Source organism: Tupaia chinensis, unplaced genomic scaffold (assembly GCF_000334495.1).
Source record: "Tupaia chinensis unplaced genomic scaffold, TupChi_1.0 Scaffold000144_1, whole genome shotgun sequence".
Lineage (NCBI taxonomy): Eukaryota > Metazoa > Chordata > Mammalia > Scandentia > Tupaiidae > Tupaia > Tupaia belangeri.
The window spans coordinates 2,221,660-2,239,685 of NW_006159614.1; the positions used below are offsets into that span (position 1 = coordinate 2,221,660).

At 44.0% G+C, this 18,026-nt stretch overlaps 1 protein-coding gene across 1 annotated transcript in view; it reads left to right on the forward strand.

Annotated features, from left to right (window-relative positions):
- Positions 1-18,026, forward strand: part of UNC5D (unc-5 netrin receptor D) — a 274,310-nt gene that overhangs the window by 226,017 nt on the left and 30,267 nt on the right. Inside the window, exons 16-18 of the mRNA XM_027770563.1 lie at positions 1,952-2,120; positions 4,584-4,811; positions 13,171-13,320. Of these exons, the coding sequence (XP_027626364.1) occupies positions 1,952-2,120; positions 4,584-4,811; positions 13,171-13,320 (547 nt within the window). The remainder of the gene's footprint in view (positions 1-1,951; positions 2,121-4,583; positions 4,812-13,170; positions 13,321-18,026) is intronic.

Sequence of the window (18,026 nt, forward strand, 5' to 3'; positions counted from 1 at the left end):
GAATGGCCACTGGCAGCCGTCCTCATCGGCCTGCCGCTCTGCGCTACTTATAGCGCACATCTGAATTTCATGTTCGTTTCAACCCTCAAATATATCGTTCACGGTTTTTCATAGAGCATTCACTATTGCTAATATGTGCTTTCTAACCCTCCCTGCTGACCTGATTAAACAGAAATACGGACAGGTGTCCCCCTCACCCTGTTTGCCTGTGTAGGAAGAGTGGTCGCCTCTGGGCTGGGGTTATCTCTGTGAGAGACTGAGCATCCTGGAGACATCTCCAGTGCTGCTTTCTAGGGATGGGAGGGAGCCGTGCCATAATGCCTAGGTCCAGTGTGGGTACAGCAGGTCTTAGATACCCTGCCTCAGTCGTATGCCTCGGCTTTACTGAAGCGACTGCCACAGAGAATGAGCTCACATGTGGCCAGACTAAGGGGAGAGAGCATAGACCTCAACAAAAGCATTTCAGAAATTTATTCTTGTTAGGTGCACTAGCAGAAATACTGTTGGCTTACACAAGACCCTGGAAGGGGGATGTCTCTTCTCACTAAAGGCCATCTTCACGTTGCCCACGGAGTTGCTCTTCTGATCAGGGATGACGTGGTTAAATGTCCTTCCCAGGTAGTGTGCGTGAATGTTCTAGAGCCAATGCCAGCCCTTGCTCTGCCGCTACACTGTTCACCTGAGAGTCCTGAATTGCTTTCTGGGCTCTATTCATTGTCATGTTTTTTGAACAAGTGAAAATATAGCAAGCAGCAACAGGGAAAACCAGGACCAAATAGGTTGTACAAGGACGTGTGTGCATGTGTGCGTGTGTGCATGTATGTGTGTGTGGCGGGGTGTGGCAAGTGGACGGGTGGGTTCCTCTCACTGATTACTGTCCTGTAGACTATTCCACCTTACTGTGTGGAGACAGAGGAGCCAAGAAAATGAATGAGGGAGGCATCCAGGCTGGTGTTATTCTCCTTTACTTAAATTTCACTTTCTTTGCTCTGTTTCATGACCCTGCATTCCCATTGCACATCCCTGACAGAACAGGAAAACCTGAACTGCAGGTTGGAGTGGCACAACAGTAAATTGTGGTCTGAGGGGAGAGCGGAAAACGCCATGTCACATATTCATCATGTACCTTTGTGACTGTGCTCTCGCCGCGTAGCCTGTGTGTGCACCAGCGGAAGATACGTGTTTTCAAAACCACGATGGTCACACTCAATCTGTGCACCTTTGAAGTACTATTCTGTTCCGAAGTCACTTTCTTGATTGTTTGTCGATAGTAGAAATACCGTAGGACATGTAGTTGGGTAAAGGAAGTCCGACAGCAACACAAAACTGAGATCGATCCTTTCGGGAGAGTTCCCTCACTGATAACATGGGCCATGAGGGTGAGGGTTGTCCAGCTGGTGTGTAACTGCTTGTGAGCTCTGCCAGGTGGTCCCGTAGTTACAGGGCAGCTGTTGTCACCTGAAAATCTACCTTTGAAATCTACTCTTAGCTTCAGTCTGTATTCCTGACAAGTTTAGGACCAATGCCTGTTCTCCAGACCAATTCTTGTAGTCCATGAGGTGCTGTCCAGAATGAAATCCTATTGAAAAGTCCAGTCTGTAACTGAATCTTCATTCAGAAACACCTCCTCAAGACCAGCAGGTGGTATGAAGGTTAAGGCACTGGACTCCTACGTGGATGACCATGGTTCAAGTCCCAGACCCAGTGTCCTGAAACCCATGCTGTGTGTGTGTGTGTGTGTGTGTGTGTGTGTGTGTGCCTAGAATCTCAGGAGGAGAATGGCAGAGAAGAGGTTGTGGCATGGCCACCCCTCCCCCCTACCATGGAGGTGATTTCTCATTTTCCCTCTCTCTGTCTCACGCACCCTATGGCAAAACCTAAAAAAAAAAAAAAGAAAAAGAAGTAGCCTCCTTGTTTACACACTTCTCTGGTCCTCTTTCCACCTGTGCAGCCTGCAGTCAGATGGCTCCGAGGTGCTCCTGAGCCCCGAGGTCACCTGTGGGCCTCCCGACATGGTGGTCAACACTCCTTTCGCGCTGACCATCCCACATTGTGCGGACGTCAGCTCTGAGCACTGGAACATCCATTTAAAGAAGAGGACCCAGCAGGGCAAGTGGGAGGTGAGACCCTGCTCTTCCTTTTTTAGAAGATGGCATTTGGGTTCCTCCGATGAGATAGATTCAGCCTTAACCTCTTACAAGACAGCTGTAGAATTGTGGGTGGTGGGTTTTCTTGTTTCACAAAGGCTTGGTGGCAAGTACAATATCTTCATGGTGTTGCCTCATTTTGCCATGTTACTGAGAAAGAGAGACAAGAATTAGCCTAGAGCCTTTTCGTTTGGTTTGGGAGTACAGCTGCAGTTACCCAAGCAGACACATGCACCTATGCACCTGCTCCTCGACCCAGCTCACTCCTCCAAGGTCATGCCTTCTGAACTGGCAGTCCTCTGGCCTCTCTGGAGTTCAAGAAGGGGCTCAGGACATGGAGTCTGCGTTCAGAAAATACGTCAACCGTTTTTGCATCCCAGGGGTTGGGGCATATCTACGTTTAAGTATTGAGAACACCTTAGGTGCTTAATGTGTGTTTAGTGAATTAATTAATGCACGGAGAATTATTACTGATGCCTGTTTCTCTGTATATATGAATACATGTAAAAGAGTTACAGTACAAGGAGAGAACAAAGAGCGAGACGAGGAAGGAGAACTAGGGTACATACCAGGCTCACACCGGGGGAGACAGTCTCGGCAGAGGAAGATTGCAGTGGAATTACGGTTTTAAGTGAAAGCTCTGATTTATCTGTCTGATAGGGATTCTTTTATGTCCATCTGAAGTCAGTTTACATGAAAGCAGGAAAATTATCTTGTTGGAACACAATGACCTGTTCCCAGCTAGCCCCGGGGTCTTGCCTCACAGGAGGTGATGCAGGCAGAAGAAAAGAGAGAACCATGTTATTTTTAGGAGAAGAAAATTCCCTGTTGCTGCAGTGGATTACGTTTGCCCTGCCCAGCCACATCTTGAGACTAGTCTGTAGTTTTGTCCCAAAATGCATTCTTTTACGTATTCAGCCCTGGAACAACCACAAGCAAGGTTCCAGGGGCATGAAGTTCCAGGGGCTTCATAAGGGGTTGCGTCTTGGTCTCCTTCCCGTTAGGTTTTGTTTTGCTTTAGTTTTTAGCACTTTAGTCTTTTTCCTCACAGGCTGTCCACACAGATGGCGCCGTATCTGTGCGCCACCACACCAGCCACACAAACCTAAGTTCCTATCAGGGAAGGTAAAACATCTAGTACAGGCACCAGCAGATGGTGTAATGGCTACATTGCTCAACTCCCACATAGTGGACTGCCGTTCGAGTCCCAGACATGGTGCCTTAAAACTCATGCTAGGCCCATGTGTGTGCATGCCCCAAATCCTGAGAGGAACATGGAGGAGAAAAGACTAAGGTGTGGCCATCACCTCTGGGAGGTAATTTCTTCTTTTCTGTCTCTGTCTCTCTGGCAAGTATACATGCCCTATAGCACAACTCACTCTCTCTCTCTCTCTCTCTCTCTCTCACTCTCTGTATATATATATATATATATTCCAGATCATTCATTTAAGGGTCAATAATGAAGGATTGGAGTGGAATGGAGGACAAAATACCTGATAAAAAATAAACATTACCTTAAGGATACTTTAAAACGTGTTCAGAAATAAACCTTGTTAAAACAAAAAGACACATTTGCTTACTGACTTAAAGGTTTTTAAAAGTTTGACATTGAACCAAAAATAAAATGTTCAAAGTGATTTTGTTGTTATAACATATCAGGTGCAATTTCAATACAATGAACAACCATTTCCCGAGTTCTCGATGTAAGCAGTTATTTTGATAGGAGAGGAACATTTAGCATCAAAATAATTAAGACAATAAAAATATCCTGAGAAAGATTCTTTGTGTCTAGTGAGTGTCACTTAACAAAGGGGATGTTCTGAGGTATGTGTCATCAGGCAGTCTCATCATCACATGAACATCAAAGCCTGTCCTTACCCACACCTAGCTGATGTGTCCTAGAACACACCTGGATTGCTTGATGGAGGCCATTGCTGAGGGGCCATGACGAACAAAACTACACAAAACTGAATCAACTGCAAGAGAAAACGATGCAGTCAAGAAACACGCAAACATGAGATGTGGGAGGCATAACATGACAGTGTTCCATAGGAAACTTTCTATAGTTAGAAGGAGTATACTCCAGAATAACGACAGAGTAAGAAACATGCATAAACCAGTGACATAGCTGCTTATTGCCATTATCAAGAAATGTGCGCTGCGTGTAACCATGTGTGCCACCCAGTAGGGCTGTCTACTCCAGCATCACCACAGACACGGGAGTCGCGTGTTGTCCTATGAGTGACAGCTATGACCACACTAGGTGACAGGAACTTTCTGCTCTGTTCTGGTGGTAGGAAACAATTGCAATCCATGCAGCCCATTGCTCACTGAAATGTTATGTGGCACATGATTCTATTTACGCTCTTGCAGTGAAGTTGTTAAGCCACATCTTATTTCCAAACTGAGAGATTTCAACACACCTCTCCCCAACAGGAAGTGATGTCAGTGGAGGATGAGTCCACATCCTGTTACTGCCTTTTGGACCCCTTTGCGTGTCACGTGCTCCTGGACAGCTTTGGAACATATGCCCTCACTGGTGAGCCGATCACAGACTGCGCTGTGAAACAACTCAAGGTGGCAGTTTTTGGCTGCATGTCCTGCAACTCCTTGGATTACAACTTGAGAGTTTACTGTGTGGACAACACCCCTTGTGCGTTTCAGGTCAGCCCCTTTTCTGTAGTTCTTTTAGTGTCATTGGAGTATGGGGTTTCCTAAAGAGCAATGCCAATAGAGAACTTTACTATTAAGAGTCTAGAAAACAAGATCAGCAGGTGGCGTAATGGTTATGTTGCTGGATTCCTACATAGCCGACTGTGGTTTGAGTCCCAAACCCAGAAGCTTCAACTCATGCTGGGTGTGTGTACATGCATACCCAAGATCCTGAGAGGAGAATAGAGGAGAAAGAATTGCGGTGTTGCCATCCCTCTTGGGGGGGGGGGTTCTTGCTATCTATGTCTCTGTCTCTCTCTGTCTGTCCAGCAAGTGCATGCACACTATATCAAAAATCTCTCTAAAAGAAGGAAAGAAAGGAAAATGAATCTAGAAAATAAACTCATATCCTTGGTTTGACTGGGATACCTTTCTTGAGGCGAAAGCCATGTTACTGGCAATACGAGAGGGGTTGTGGTACTTGGAACTCAAGAATAGAAAAGGACTAAATTAATATATACAGAGAGTCATATCTACTACATTATAAAACTGACTAGAAGTATGTTTGGAAATCAACAAACAGAAGCCAATGTGGGAGAGGAGTTGGAGCAGTTGAGAACCCCTTGCAAACTTGACTCAATAAGATTTAGGAGCAAAAGACAAAAGTGTACCATATCAGAAAAGGGAAAAAGAATGACCCACAGGAATAAAAAGCTCTTTGGTGTGTAGAGGGCAGTGAGAAAATGCTTGAGTCAACTGAAGGTTGTAGTTAGGGGGAAACAATTATAAATCATACCTATCACCAGGCAGCCATATTACATCCTAGACACATAGTCCATTAATTATCAGGGCTACTAGGGCAGAAACGGTTCAAGGTTCCTTCCTATTTTTGCTATTTTTAAACATGTAAGTTTCATTTTAAATGAGCTATTCGTGATGAGCACAGGTTTAATAATAGCAGCAAGGATAATGCAGAACTGTCGTGTAAGCGCTCCCCATATATAAATAGCATAGCTCTTCTGACACACCTCATTCCAGATCCCTGCTACTCCAGTCCTGGGTCATTAAGTCCATTATGCAGAGCATTTCCTCAGTAACTAGATTTCAAGACACTGAGCTGGGAAACTCATGTTTACCAGTAGGCAAGATACAGCAACCTGAATCCTGAACACCGCACCAGACCCTCCCCATCATGGACGAGGCACAGGGCATCATGGAGGGCATGCTTAGTCTGTGGCTGCTCACAAAGGGACTTTCTTCATAGTGTGCTCTTTTATAGAATAAGGACTTTCATCCTGAGTAGCTGAACCTCATTCTACCCTTGCCATCTTATATTTTTCATCTTCCTTTTCCACCCTCAATTAGAGGAATTTTTTAAGAGAACATACATAATAGACTTCCAGTAAGCAAAAATAAAATATGGGGGCCAGATGTTGGTGCAGCAGTAATGCAACACTCTGCAATCCTGGACCCACGTGGGAAGGTCCCAGGTTCCCACCCCGAGTCCCAGGTGCATGTCAGGTACATCTGTGCAGGTCTGTGATCTGCATCGGTAGAGACTGGGAGTGAATAGCCTTGTGAGGACCCTGTGAGGGGTGCCTGCCTCTCTCTCTATTATTCTTTCATGAAAGAAAGAAATGAACATTTAGAAAAATGTATTTCAAGAAAGTAAAGTATAATAAAAGTGTAAATAGAAGGGCTCTTCCTGGGGTCACTGCATCACTAGACAGTTGTGCCATAACTGAATTTGGAGGTTGAGTAGCGCAGCCAGGTGTCAGAGTCCGAGTAAACTGCAGTCCCCATGGACCCCGTGAGATCAGCGTCCTCGTGGTCCTGGGTGCCCCACTGCTGACCTGTCGTGACCACAAGGGGCTCTTCACACAACTGCCTTGGAAGTCAGCCCTCTAACGTCAGTTTGGAATTTCTGTGAATTTCTCACTGCTGATGGGCTGCCTATGAGATAGACATCTGCCTAAAGATTTTATTTTCAGTGACTTTCAGGTCATCTCTTTTCGTTCCTGTCAATTTACTTACCAGATCCTACAACAGCTCAACTGTTCACAGATGCATATGAATTGCTGTGAAAGGCTCAAAACGTGACCCCTCACACGGCTTTCAGACCACCACCCCTCCCTGTGGCTATCACCTTCCTAGGCAAGTTCGGGAAAAACTCTATTCTCCTTCCAATTGAATTCACATATACTTATTTCTCCATTTAGAATGATGTCTTCAATGAGTAAAAAAACCTTTAATTTTGCTTTAATTTTATTTTTTTTCCATGGAAAGGCCCTTGACCCCACTAGCCATAATCTATTTACCTCCAGTGATTCTTTCTGTCTCCTATTATGTCCAGGAAGGCTGATTTTGAAGTTGAGTTGGTTGTTCTTGTTATTGACAGGCTGTTTGTGACAGCTGTCATGAGCAGCAAAGGCCGCACTTCCCCCTTGGGGTTCTGAGAGATCATCAACCGTGGCTGAATAACTTTTCTGGCCCACAGAGAGAATAAAATGGAGCATGTAGTTTTTCAGAACAGAGCTTCCTAGTCCGTTTATGCCATAGTCTCGGTCTCTGTTTTAGTTTTACAAAAAGATCTTGCTTTCTGGATTTCTGCCTTGTTAGCGAAGGTATTCTGAACCTCCCACAAAGATTCATTTGGACCGCTTTATAATTCCAAATCATTTGTGTCATATTTATATAGCTTCATATGTGATATGTAATTAGAGGAGAGAATTTAATATAATTACCAGTCCATTAAAACATTTCTACTGTAGGAGAGCCTTAGCAACAGTTTATTTTTTGAAATTCTAAGTCTTCACAAATCAATATTAGCTCCCCTAATCTATGTGATGTGAGCTGAAAATATGGTATACAATGGCAATTCATTTTCCTTTTTTGGAGAGATTTTGTTATAGGGCACATGCGCTCACCAGAAATACAGAAAGAGAAAGAGAGACAGAAAGCAAGAAATCACCCCCAAGGGGGATGGCCATGCCGCAATCCCTTCTCCTCCATTCTTTTCTCGGGATCTTGGGCACTCAAGTACATGCACTCGGTGTGAGTTTAAGCCACCAGGTCCAGGACTCGAACTGTGGTCAACTACATGGGAGTCCAGTGACATAGCCATTATGCTGACTGTTCGTCCCACAATTCATTTTCCTTAACCCTTCTAGAACTCTGACTTCTTTGATTTTTTTTATTTTTAATTTGCTATCAGGTGTATGTACTCAGCTGAGGGAGGGACAGAAAGAGAATGTGAAAAAGCCCTCCCATTGGGAATAGTCACGCTGCAACCCCTTCTCCTCCATATCTCCTTTCAGGATTTGGGGTGCACAGGCACATGTGCCGTCTGTGTTCTCAAGCCACCGGATCTGGGTCTTAAACAGCACAGGTGGCCACGTAAGACCCAGCTGCCTTAATCATCATGCCGCTGGCTTGCCCAAACCCTGACTTCTTAATCAAAATTAGGATGTAGTTTTTTGTGGAGGATTTCTGCAGAAATTTCCCATTCTAGACTTTACTTCCACTGTCACTGCAAGGAAAGAGGTCATAAGAAATGAGTACCCGCTAGACCTGTGCTCTTCGCCGGAAGGAAGCCTCTTAAAGGACACTGTTGCATCTTCCACTTTGTGTATATCCCATTAGAAAATCACGTTTCTAAGCATTTAAATGCCACCCTATCACTGGAAGACCTGCAGGAAGGAAAGCTTCTGGACCCCACTCCACCTCTTTTCTCAGGACTTGGTGAGGGCAAGGTAACAATGTCCCACTCCCCCAGAGATGATCTCTTTAGTGTAACTAGAAAAACCCCACTTTCAGTTATGCCCTCCTTTTCTCATGCCTCCTGTGGGGCTACTCTGCTTGCTTCTCATCTGCTCCAGCAAGAGCTTATCTGAATCATAGTACCAGCTTCTTTGAATGACAAAAACAAATAGCTCATCTACCTAGCTAGGACATAATTAATTTAGTTTCAGATTTTTACAGATCTGTTCTGATAAATACATCTAAAACCGTCTCCAAGGAAAATTCAATCAGCTCAGCTATGTTTCTAAAAAATAAAAATGGCATCTGTCTGAAGGTGAGAGAAGGGTAGGAAGAGGAAATCCAAATGACTTCTTGTCCTTTCTGCCACCTCTGTGTTTCTGTAATAATTAGAGCTGCCATTTTATGTTTGTGTGCTTGACATCATCCCCTTTGATATATTCCAACTGGAGGTGGGAGAATGGTGATATATTTTAGAAGCAGTAACATTTTAAGACCTGTTTTTTTGTTATTGTATTTTATTACACATGGACACATGCATACAGCTCAAACAAACCTTGACTTAGGAAAAGCAAGGCATTAAGCTCTTGCTCTGGCTTATCTTGGAAAGAAAAAAGAAAAAGCTCATTTCCCCCGAGCACTCCCCGCACTCCTATTCACACCTCTTGGTGCTCATTACTTACTTGGCATTAATGTGGGTTTACAATCTCATTTCAAAGGATTTCTTACAGATGTAGTGCTTGTGTTTATCAATAATGCAACCTTGGGAAATATTGTTCAGGTAAAGCATTTAAAGGAAAACACCACAGCAACAGAATGTGTGTGTGCGTGTGTGTGTGTTCAGTTTTGTCGTGTAAGTATGTAAGCGCAGTCCTCCTGTGTTGGTGTCCCGGAAGCACCCCTCAGTGGGGCTGCCTGTCTCGCTGAGTCAGCCCACAGCACTCAGAGGCACAGAGCACGTGTTCTGACCTCAGCTCCTACGGTCGGACGGCTTACAACCAATGTGCCATGGTGAAGTTGGGCACCTAGAAAAACCTCTGTCTGGAGCCTCCGGGTACATAAGACATATGAGAAGCTAGCCTGGCCCTATTTTCCTGTTTCATTAACTCAGATATCCACTTAATAAAAGGGCCAGGGATTTGGCAGGAGGTCCTTGTCTTTCAGGAGGCAGACAGGAAAAGAGTCCCTCGAGCGTGATGCATCCACGTGAAAGATGCAGAACAGACTACGAGAGCTGTCGTGTCCCCGATTTCCAGACCTGGCTGAGTTTTACAATACCCCGAGCAGTGTCCAACACTGCAGAGGTCCAGGCCCAGCCCCAAACAGTAACACGGTTGGCCAAGGGCATAACGGGGAGATTTACGTGAACTGTAATCTGTTCTCTTTGGAGAGTTTTTAAACCTCATACTCAGCAGTATATTTCTTTAAGTATGAAGCCATTTGTGCCGTCACAAATGTATAAACACAATGATTAGTTCATTATTGGGCTTTTGTTCATTATCATAATTAATTGTCTTGTTACAGAATAAACATATTGTTTAATATTTTGTGCAAGATTACAAGACACTGTTAATCGTATATGGTTGATTTAACATGTACACATTAAAATAGTAGGCTAAAAAAGCAAAACACAAATCATGCTTGTATTTAAATGTAGGGCTCTAATGCAGAATTTGTTAAAGGTCCACTTTTTACTGCTGTGATTATCTAAGTAGATATAATTTTATAAAATCCTCATATTCTTTATTTCAAGGACTGTTTAGATAATATATAGGGCAAATATAGACCAAGTTATGTAATCTTATGCATATATCATACACCAATGAAATTATTTATGAGACAGAGTTAACAGCAGTCTGACCTTCACGTGAATCTTTAAAAAAAAGTTTAAGCATAACGTAAGAAAAGGCAGAGAAAACTGATATAAAACACTAGACCATGACCACATTGTCAAGTTCTAGTCTTAGCACTAGATATTAACCATGTGGCTTTGGGCAAATAACCCCCTTTGGGAGACTCGACATGTTCATCTATAAATAAGGTAGTGTACACCTTCATTATGTTGCTTCTGCTACGACAATTCTGGGTAATTTCTAAATATTTAAACCGTCCAGCACTGCGTTAAGTAATTTATGACCTTGACCAAGTTATTTCTTCTCCTGACTTTTTACTTCTCTTTATGAAAAGGCAAGCTAATTTTTTTTTTTTGAAAGGAGGTACCCTTTGCAGAGCTCAGTTCAAATGTGCCTAGAAGAGTCAACACTGTTATTACACTGTGGCTTTAATATGGCATTAATAAGCACATTTCTTATTTATTCTTGTTTCTAATCTTGCACCAGAATTGCAAAAAGAGGTTAATGTATTAACACGCTAATTATTTTGCTTTACTATGAATAAACCCAGGTGAGACACGGGGGCCTAAGAAAAATAAGCGATTTACCTAAGACCACATAGGGAAGTGATTAGAGTCCTGTGCTTCAATCGTCAGTTTATTTGATTAGTTTTCTTTTGAACATATATGGCCCCCAAAGGAATATTATATGCCTTAAAGCAGGAGTAATATTACTTCAAATAATAAAACACAAAGTCCTTAGAAAGGCAAGCAAGAAGTCATGGATTGGCCTCTGTTGTATGTTTTCATCATTTCCAGCAGTAGGTCATCTACCCTGCTGACCTTCCCAGCCCTGTCTAGCTGCCATGCTGTCTATGTATCCTGCTTAGGGGCAAGAATGCCTTCTCCCTTCTTTGGAAGTGGCAAACTCCTATGTTTACCCCAAGCTTCAGCTTGGATACTCTTCCATGTTAACCCCTCCTTCCTGTCCTGTCCCCCAGTATGGTTAGGTGGGCATCCTTTGTTTCTCAAGGTGCTGGCCATGCCTTTCTGCGGTACCTACATAGTATGTAGTCACTGCATGCTGACTCCTCTCTGGACTGGGAGCACCTGGTGGCAGAGAGGCCTTCACTTCTGCACACCCAGTGCCCAGCTCAAGCATAGTTCTGGTGGACACTTACTAAATCTCAAAAGGAGGAGCTAGTGACCAGTAGTTGTAAAAGGCCTAATGTCATCCCCAGTAGGCATTAGGATGAATCCCCTTCCCCCCCTCTTTCCCCTTTCCTTCCCTCCTTTGAAGCCCCATCAGACACTGGCTATCATGTCATTATGCCTGACTCTAAGACGCTCAATGTCATGTACAACCTGGTGTGATAGTGTCCGGGACAGTAATGGCAAACCACATGTGGACGTTTACATTGACACTAATCACAACAAAAATCCCAGTTCCCTACTCATGTCACCATAGTTCAAGTGCTTTCATAGCCAAGGTGGCTGGTGCTCCCCGTGTGGGTTGGGTAGAAAACATTCCATCACCTCAGTGAGTTCAGTGTGGACCCAGGGTCCCAGGAAATAGCCCTCCCACCAGGAAGGCTGCAGAGCTAGAGAAAATGACACTGGAGCAGGATCACATAGTCCTGAAAACAAAAACAAAAACAAAAACAAAACACACCAGCAGCATACTAACAGTGTATGTGTACTTGAAGGAGAGCAGTTGGGTGGCCTTTCAGTCAGAAATATTTTTATTGCCGTCATTCTACTTGTGGATGGGAGATGGATAAGGTACCTGCAAAGCTGCTTTTACATGAAAACTGAGATGAAAGGTTTATTCATTTATTAACCTATTTGCTTTACTTCTTATAATCATGTTTAGAATCTGAGATTATAGGATAAGAAGGATCTCAGCCTTCGTATTTCTCTTAGCTCTGCAAGGAAATTATGAGCCAATTAATAGTGATTTTCAGCTGAACTGAGAGAGACCTCTTTTCTCTAGTAACACTGACAGTCACAACCCTGTAGTGTCTCACTGTTTACACAATTCGTACTCGGCTCTGTTATTTCATCTGTCCTGTCGTCTCTCCAGCACAATTCTAACCACCACAAATTTGAGCCAATTAAAGAGTTCCCACAGCAGTGCGCATGTGGCTTTGCCTATATTAGATATCATTGTAAAGAGTTCTTAGTGAAAGACACGGGAGAGTTTACCTCAGGAATTGAATTTCCCTTTTCCTGAGCTAAAGCTAACTTGATCAACAGCATATTTTTTTCTTGACTTTTTGGTATGAACATTTCTGCAAATAAGCATGACACATACACTCCGGGAACATTATTCTGAACCAGAAGGACACATATCGGAAATGCCTGTGTTAGTGAAGAATAACCGAGCCATATATATTGTGGAATATGAGGATGTGACAGCCCAGGTACAAAGGCACCCTAGATTGTGGCGCTATCAGGATGACATTTATGCAATGGTGGAAACTCAACAGTTTCGGGACTTGCTTGGGGGTGGGAGAAGTCTTGTGATGTGTTTAAAAGCCTAAGCAATACAAATATGAGGAACAATGGTCTCTTTGGCACCAAATCCTACTGATAATCAGCTCGCAGTTCTCAGTCCTGAACTGCGGAGGGTAGGGAGATACGACAGAAATGGGCCTCGATCGCCCTGTGGTTGGTTTCTGGGTAACATGTGGAAGCAAGCTGCCGCGTCCTTAGACATGGAAATTTCCAGCGTTGGACCAGATGCACCACCATTACTCCTCTTCCTTTTGCTTGCTGTAGGAGGTGGTTTCAGACGAACGGCATCAAGGGGGGCAGCTGCTGGAAGAACCAAAGTTGCTGCACTTCAAAGGGAATACCTTCAGTCTTCAGATCTCCGTCCTCGACATCCCGCCATTTCTCTGGAGGATTAAACCATTCACTGCATGCCAGGTACTGGCCCGGGGGTACTGGTCCAGGAGTACTGGTCCAGGGGATTCAGCCCAAATAGTGGGCCTGTCTCAGACTTGGGGGAGGGTCCTCCTTAGTTCCCTGCTCTTGTAAAGTGTGGATTTCATCTCAAAACTGTCTCAGAGTTCGAGCAGCTTAGGCTTCACCCAGGGAATGGGATGCACCAGGGCACATTCACAGGCCCCACCAGCTGGGGAGAAGGAGCTGTTGGGGGCCACGACAGTTCTCTTCCTGTTGGAATTGTCGCTCACTATAAGTTGAACCTGCCAATTTCACAAATTATAGCACAGTTTTTTTTTATTAAAATTGGTTCATTATGAAACATTGTTTTAATCATTTCAGCAATGAGTAAACAGAATGTTAGTCAGAGCCTATTTAAGGGTGGTGATTTTGAGCTATTGGGAGCTGTGGCTGGCCAAGGGGGAGCAAAAGCTTTTGTCCTTCGTAAATGAAGAGCTTGCTGCCTGACGACGGGGGAAGATGAGAAGGAAAAATTAAGAATGGAAAAGCAAAGAAAGAGTTAGGCCTCTTTACAGCCCTTTTGTAAGGGCATGAAGGTATTTAGACAATATTGCCCACATCTCTATTAGAGGTGTCTTTTGTTTTGTTTTTTAACATTCAGTGCAACTCGAGTGTCTGGATCTTTTCTAGAGATTTTGAGTACAAGCTTAGTTTGAAAAAAAAAAAAAAACTTTAACCCCCCCCCCAGCCTGCCAGTGAAGCCCAGAAACATTCCCAGTGATGGGCATTGCCAGCATAAGCCGCCCGCTAGTCTACCATGGTTTCTGAAGCCAGGTTCGCCCGTGCTTCTCAGGACATTCCCTGAGCTCCGGAAAGGCTTCTGGTGAACTCACATGGTCTGGGAGCCCGGGACTCTGTCAAGCTTTATCATTCTCATCAGCCTATCCTCCAGAGCCCTGTAGAATTTCCACCTTTCCATCCTTGCAGAATTCATTTCTTAAAAACTACACATACTATACTAGCTTGTCAGAATGAACTGCCAAACCACAAAGAGAAAGCCTTGAATGTACCAGGGCAGTTAGAAAAAAGTTGAACCCGCAATTCTTTCAACTCTTAAAGTCCAGAATTTTCCAACTGGACAAGGGCACACTTTCCTTTTTTCTTCTGAGCTGTCTTCTCACCTCAGGGATCGCCCATCCAAACATTCTTCATGTGTTTAAAGCAGCCCAAACATCACTCGTGGCACTGAACAAATTATTTTTAAGTACACTCAGCTCCTTTTCTTATGCAGAGTTTTCTGTGAATAAATGTATCGTTTATGGCATTTAAGACTGGGGTGTCTTCATTTTCCAGTAAGCAGTATTTGAAGGTTCTCATCCAAATTGAACTTCAGAGTATTGTTAAAACCAGTCCTGATAGTCATGCAAATTCCTCCATATTAATCTTTATAGGTTATAAGGGCCTCATTTCACTGGATCTAATGTGAGTGACTCTGTCCAAAGTAACTATTAAGTTTAACGCGTAGAGATAAAAAATCAGATGAAGGAGCCATACCTCACGGCAGCACTGAACCAATAATCCTAACACCAGGGATACCAGAGAGCCCTGGCAGGAGTAGCTCAGGGGCTGCGTGCCCGCCGACCTCGGAGAATGCGCTGGGGCCACCAACACCAAAAGGCCTTGGCTCACGAGGAACACAACCAGCTCTCCTGCTGGGATGAGTTGGACAGTGTGGAGGTTGTGAACATGTATAAATATTTGCCTTTTGTAATTGAGCATAATTTGGAAAAGTCTTGGAAGGCTGAGAAACAATTTAATTTTCTCTGCATCAGGAGGCTTGCCACTGAGTTTTCATTTCCACTTCATTTTTCTTACCCAGAATGGCTTTCCGCTCTATTCCTCCTTCCTCTTTACCACCCCTACCACCAATCTCCTTGTGCTCGTCATCACTGCAATCCCTCGGCTGGTGTGAGCGCATATTGTGCTTGGGTTAATGGCCATGCTGTGTTTGCTCGGGGCATGAGATGGAAGCGCTTGGGGAGGGTTTGTGCTCAGCCTGCTCGAACCTCATGCAGAACATCCTGTGCCCTGACAAACTTGGCGTGGATAATAGAGGATAGCTTTTCATTAGGGCTTAGTGGTTAGGAACTAACAGGGCTTTTTTCTCGTTATCCCAGAGAGCTATTGTGAAGCCGGGAAAAATCACACTATTCCTGACATCATGTAAAGGCCTCTTCTTTAACTAGTAAACCTTCCTGTCATGTCCGATGTCCACTCGATGCGTGAAAGATCTCTGGAAGTGGCAGACTCTTATTTATCTCTCCCTTTCTCTAAGTTCAAATCAGGAACCTGGAAATCAACACCATACAACCAGTGATTCAACTCTTCTCGTTCAGGAAAACTTGTTTTAGTTTGCTTTATTTTCCCGGAAAGGTGGAATTCCCCAGGAAGGTACAGACCTGGGAGGCACCACATGCTAGTAAGTTTGCCCTCAGACACCAACCTGCATGAGTAATGTTTTTAGAGAGGTAGGAATTTCAGGTTGGATCCAGAGCTATGCGGTGAGCACCTGTGTGCAGAAGGACCAACTAGATTTTAAATCTGTCGGTGTAGGTTCTGGAGGGTGATGACAAGGATTGTTATACTACAGCAGCTATGCTGTCTAACAACATGATGGGATGTTCTACAGCCTACTGTGTATGAAGCCAGGTGTGGAGGATGGGAGAGAGGAAAGGAAAGACTACCCGTGCTCTACAGAGATCTTGTTACAACAGCAGCCACTGACCTTGGTCTGAAGACAAATTGAGGCCTGTCTGCCCCCTCCTCCCCCAAATGAACAACTCATGCCTTCCATTTTCCATTTTCTTCTTAGCTTCAAGACTCTACCACAGTTAGGAACCTGCCATTGTCCACTGCAGAGCTAGGGACTCTCATGTAGGAGTTATAGAACTGCTCTTCAAGGATTCCTGGGACCCAAGAGCTACTTGACCATGACTTCCTTTATTCCACATTGACTATGGGGTAGGGAAGCTGTTATAAATAGTGTGCAATGAATTATTAATTTATTGTTTCAACCAACAAAACACAAAGCCAGGTGTTGACTCCCTAGGATAAATGTAGCCATCTTTCCGGGATGCTATGTATCTCAGAGAACCAGTGTCTATCTCCTGCTAGGCTGTGGTTTCCATGACCTCCACCTGCTAGGCACTAATTTTCGTGAAACCACTCTGAAAATATTTCCGGAATTCTTTAAACACCCATAGCCTTACTGCACTTCATCCTCTCACAGGACTTCCTATACAGGTGCTATCAGCTCAGGGAGCATGTGGGCATCTTCATGTTCATTTCTGTGTGTTTTGGTTTTTTAATAAATGAAAGCAAAGATGATTGCCCTGAACAGTAATCACAGTGCTTCTAATTCTGCTTTTAAATAGTTCGTTGAGCACTATCCCCCTGCCACTCAAGTCAATAATGAAAAGTATTCTAAGGACACTGTCTTAAAGCCAGATTTTTTTAAAGGTTTTGATTTGACAGCATGAGGTGAAATAAAAGGAGAGAGGATTTTTGTGCTGTTCCTATTCCCATGTCTTTCTGCAATGTAAGATTTCTGCCGCGGTGGGCATTACTCTCTTACTCTCCTTCCAGTGTTTTCAGGAGGAAATACAGGAAATTTAGCAAATGATGGCAGAGAAGACACTTTTCAGTGAGTGGTCAGTGTCATTTTATAGGTGAGCATTACCTGAGATTCAAATCCACTGCAGAGAATGTGGTTTTGCATCAGTACTGGACCTTGAGTTCAGGTATTTTTAGCCCTGAAGCCCAAATGCTTACATTTTACTACAGTGACTCAAATTTCAGTTTTAGAAGACAAAATCACCTCTGCTTAGATTGGCAAAACCAACTTTGTCAAAAGCACCCCGAGAGCCCTATATTATACTTAGTTTTTGTACTAATGCTACCGAACTTTTCTGGTTTGGAGGGGAGAGTTTATTTCAGGCCAGTAAAAATGAGAATGGAGGAAATCAGTACCAGAGCAGACGCTGGAAGCTCTTGAAGGCCAGGCAGGAGACCAGGCTTGGCTGGGAAGGAGCTGCAAGGCACAGTGACTCCCTGAGCACAGGAATCTTGGAAGAAAAGCAGTTCCTTCCTGGGTGGTCTGGTCACATCAATGTTTCCCACGTGTGACGTGAAGTAAAATAAAGACTGTGATTTTTTTCCTGGTGAATATCAGTCAGCTGTTCCCCTCTCTGTCAGCTCCTACTTCCTCTGTGAGCACTGTCTACTAGTAATTGAAGGCAAGAAGATGAGTGAGCAGCTTGGTTCCGTTAGCTGTGATGAGGTGTAATGAAGATACGGAAACTGGAGAAGAAGGACAATGGAGAGAACAGGTTCTATTCAGATTTCAAAAGTTAGTGTGGCCAGAGAAGCTAAAGCCAAGTAATCGGTGCTCAGGAGTAGAGAGTGGGGACTGGTGACAGTGAAATAATTACGAGACTTGTAGTTATCAGACTCTTCCACAGAGACATGGCAGTTGGCTGTGTGAGAGCAGAGGTGATGGTAGACAGCAAAGTGTGGGAGGCTGAGATCCGAAGCACAAGTTCCCCATGGTTAACAAAATGGAAGAAGGATCAGGAGGAGAAAGTGGAGAAGAGTCCAGTTAGATGATAAAGAGAAATAACAGAACATGTAAGTACCTGTTATGGTACAAATAAAAGTCATTTTTGAGT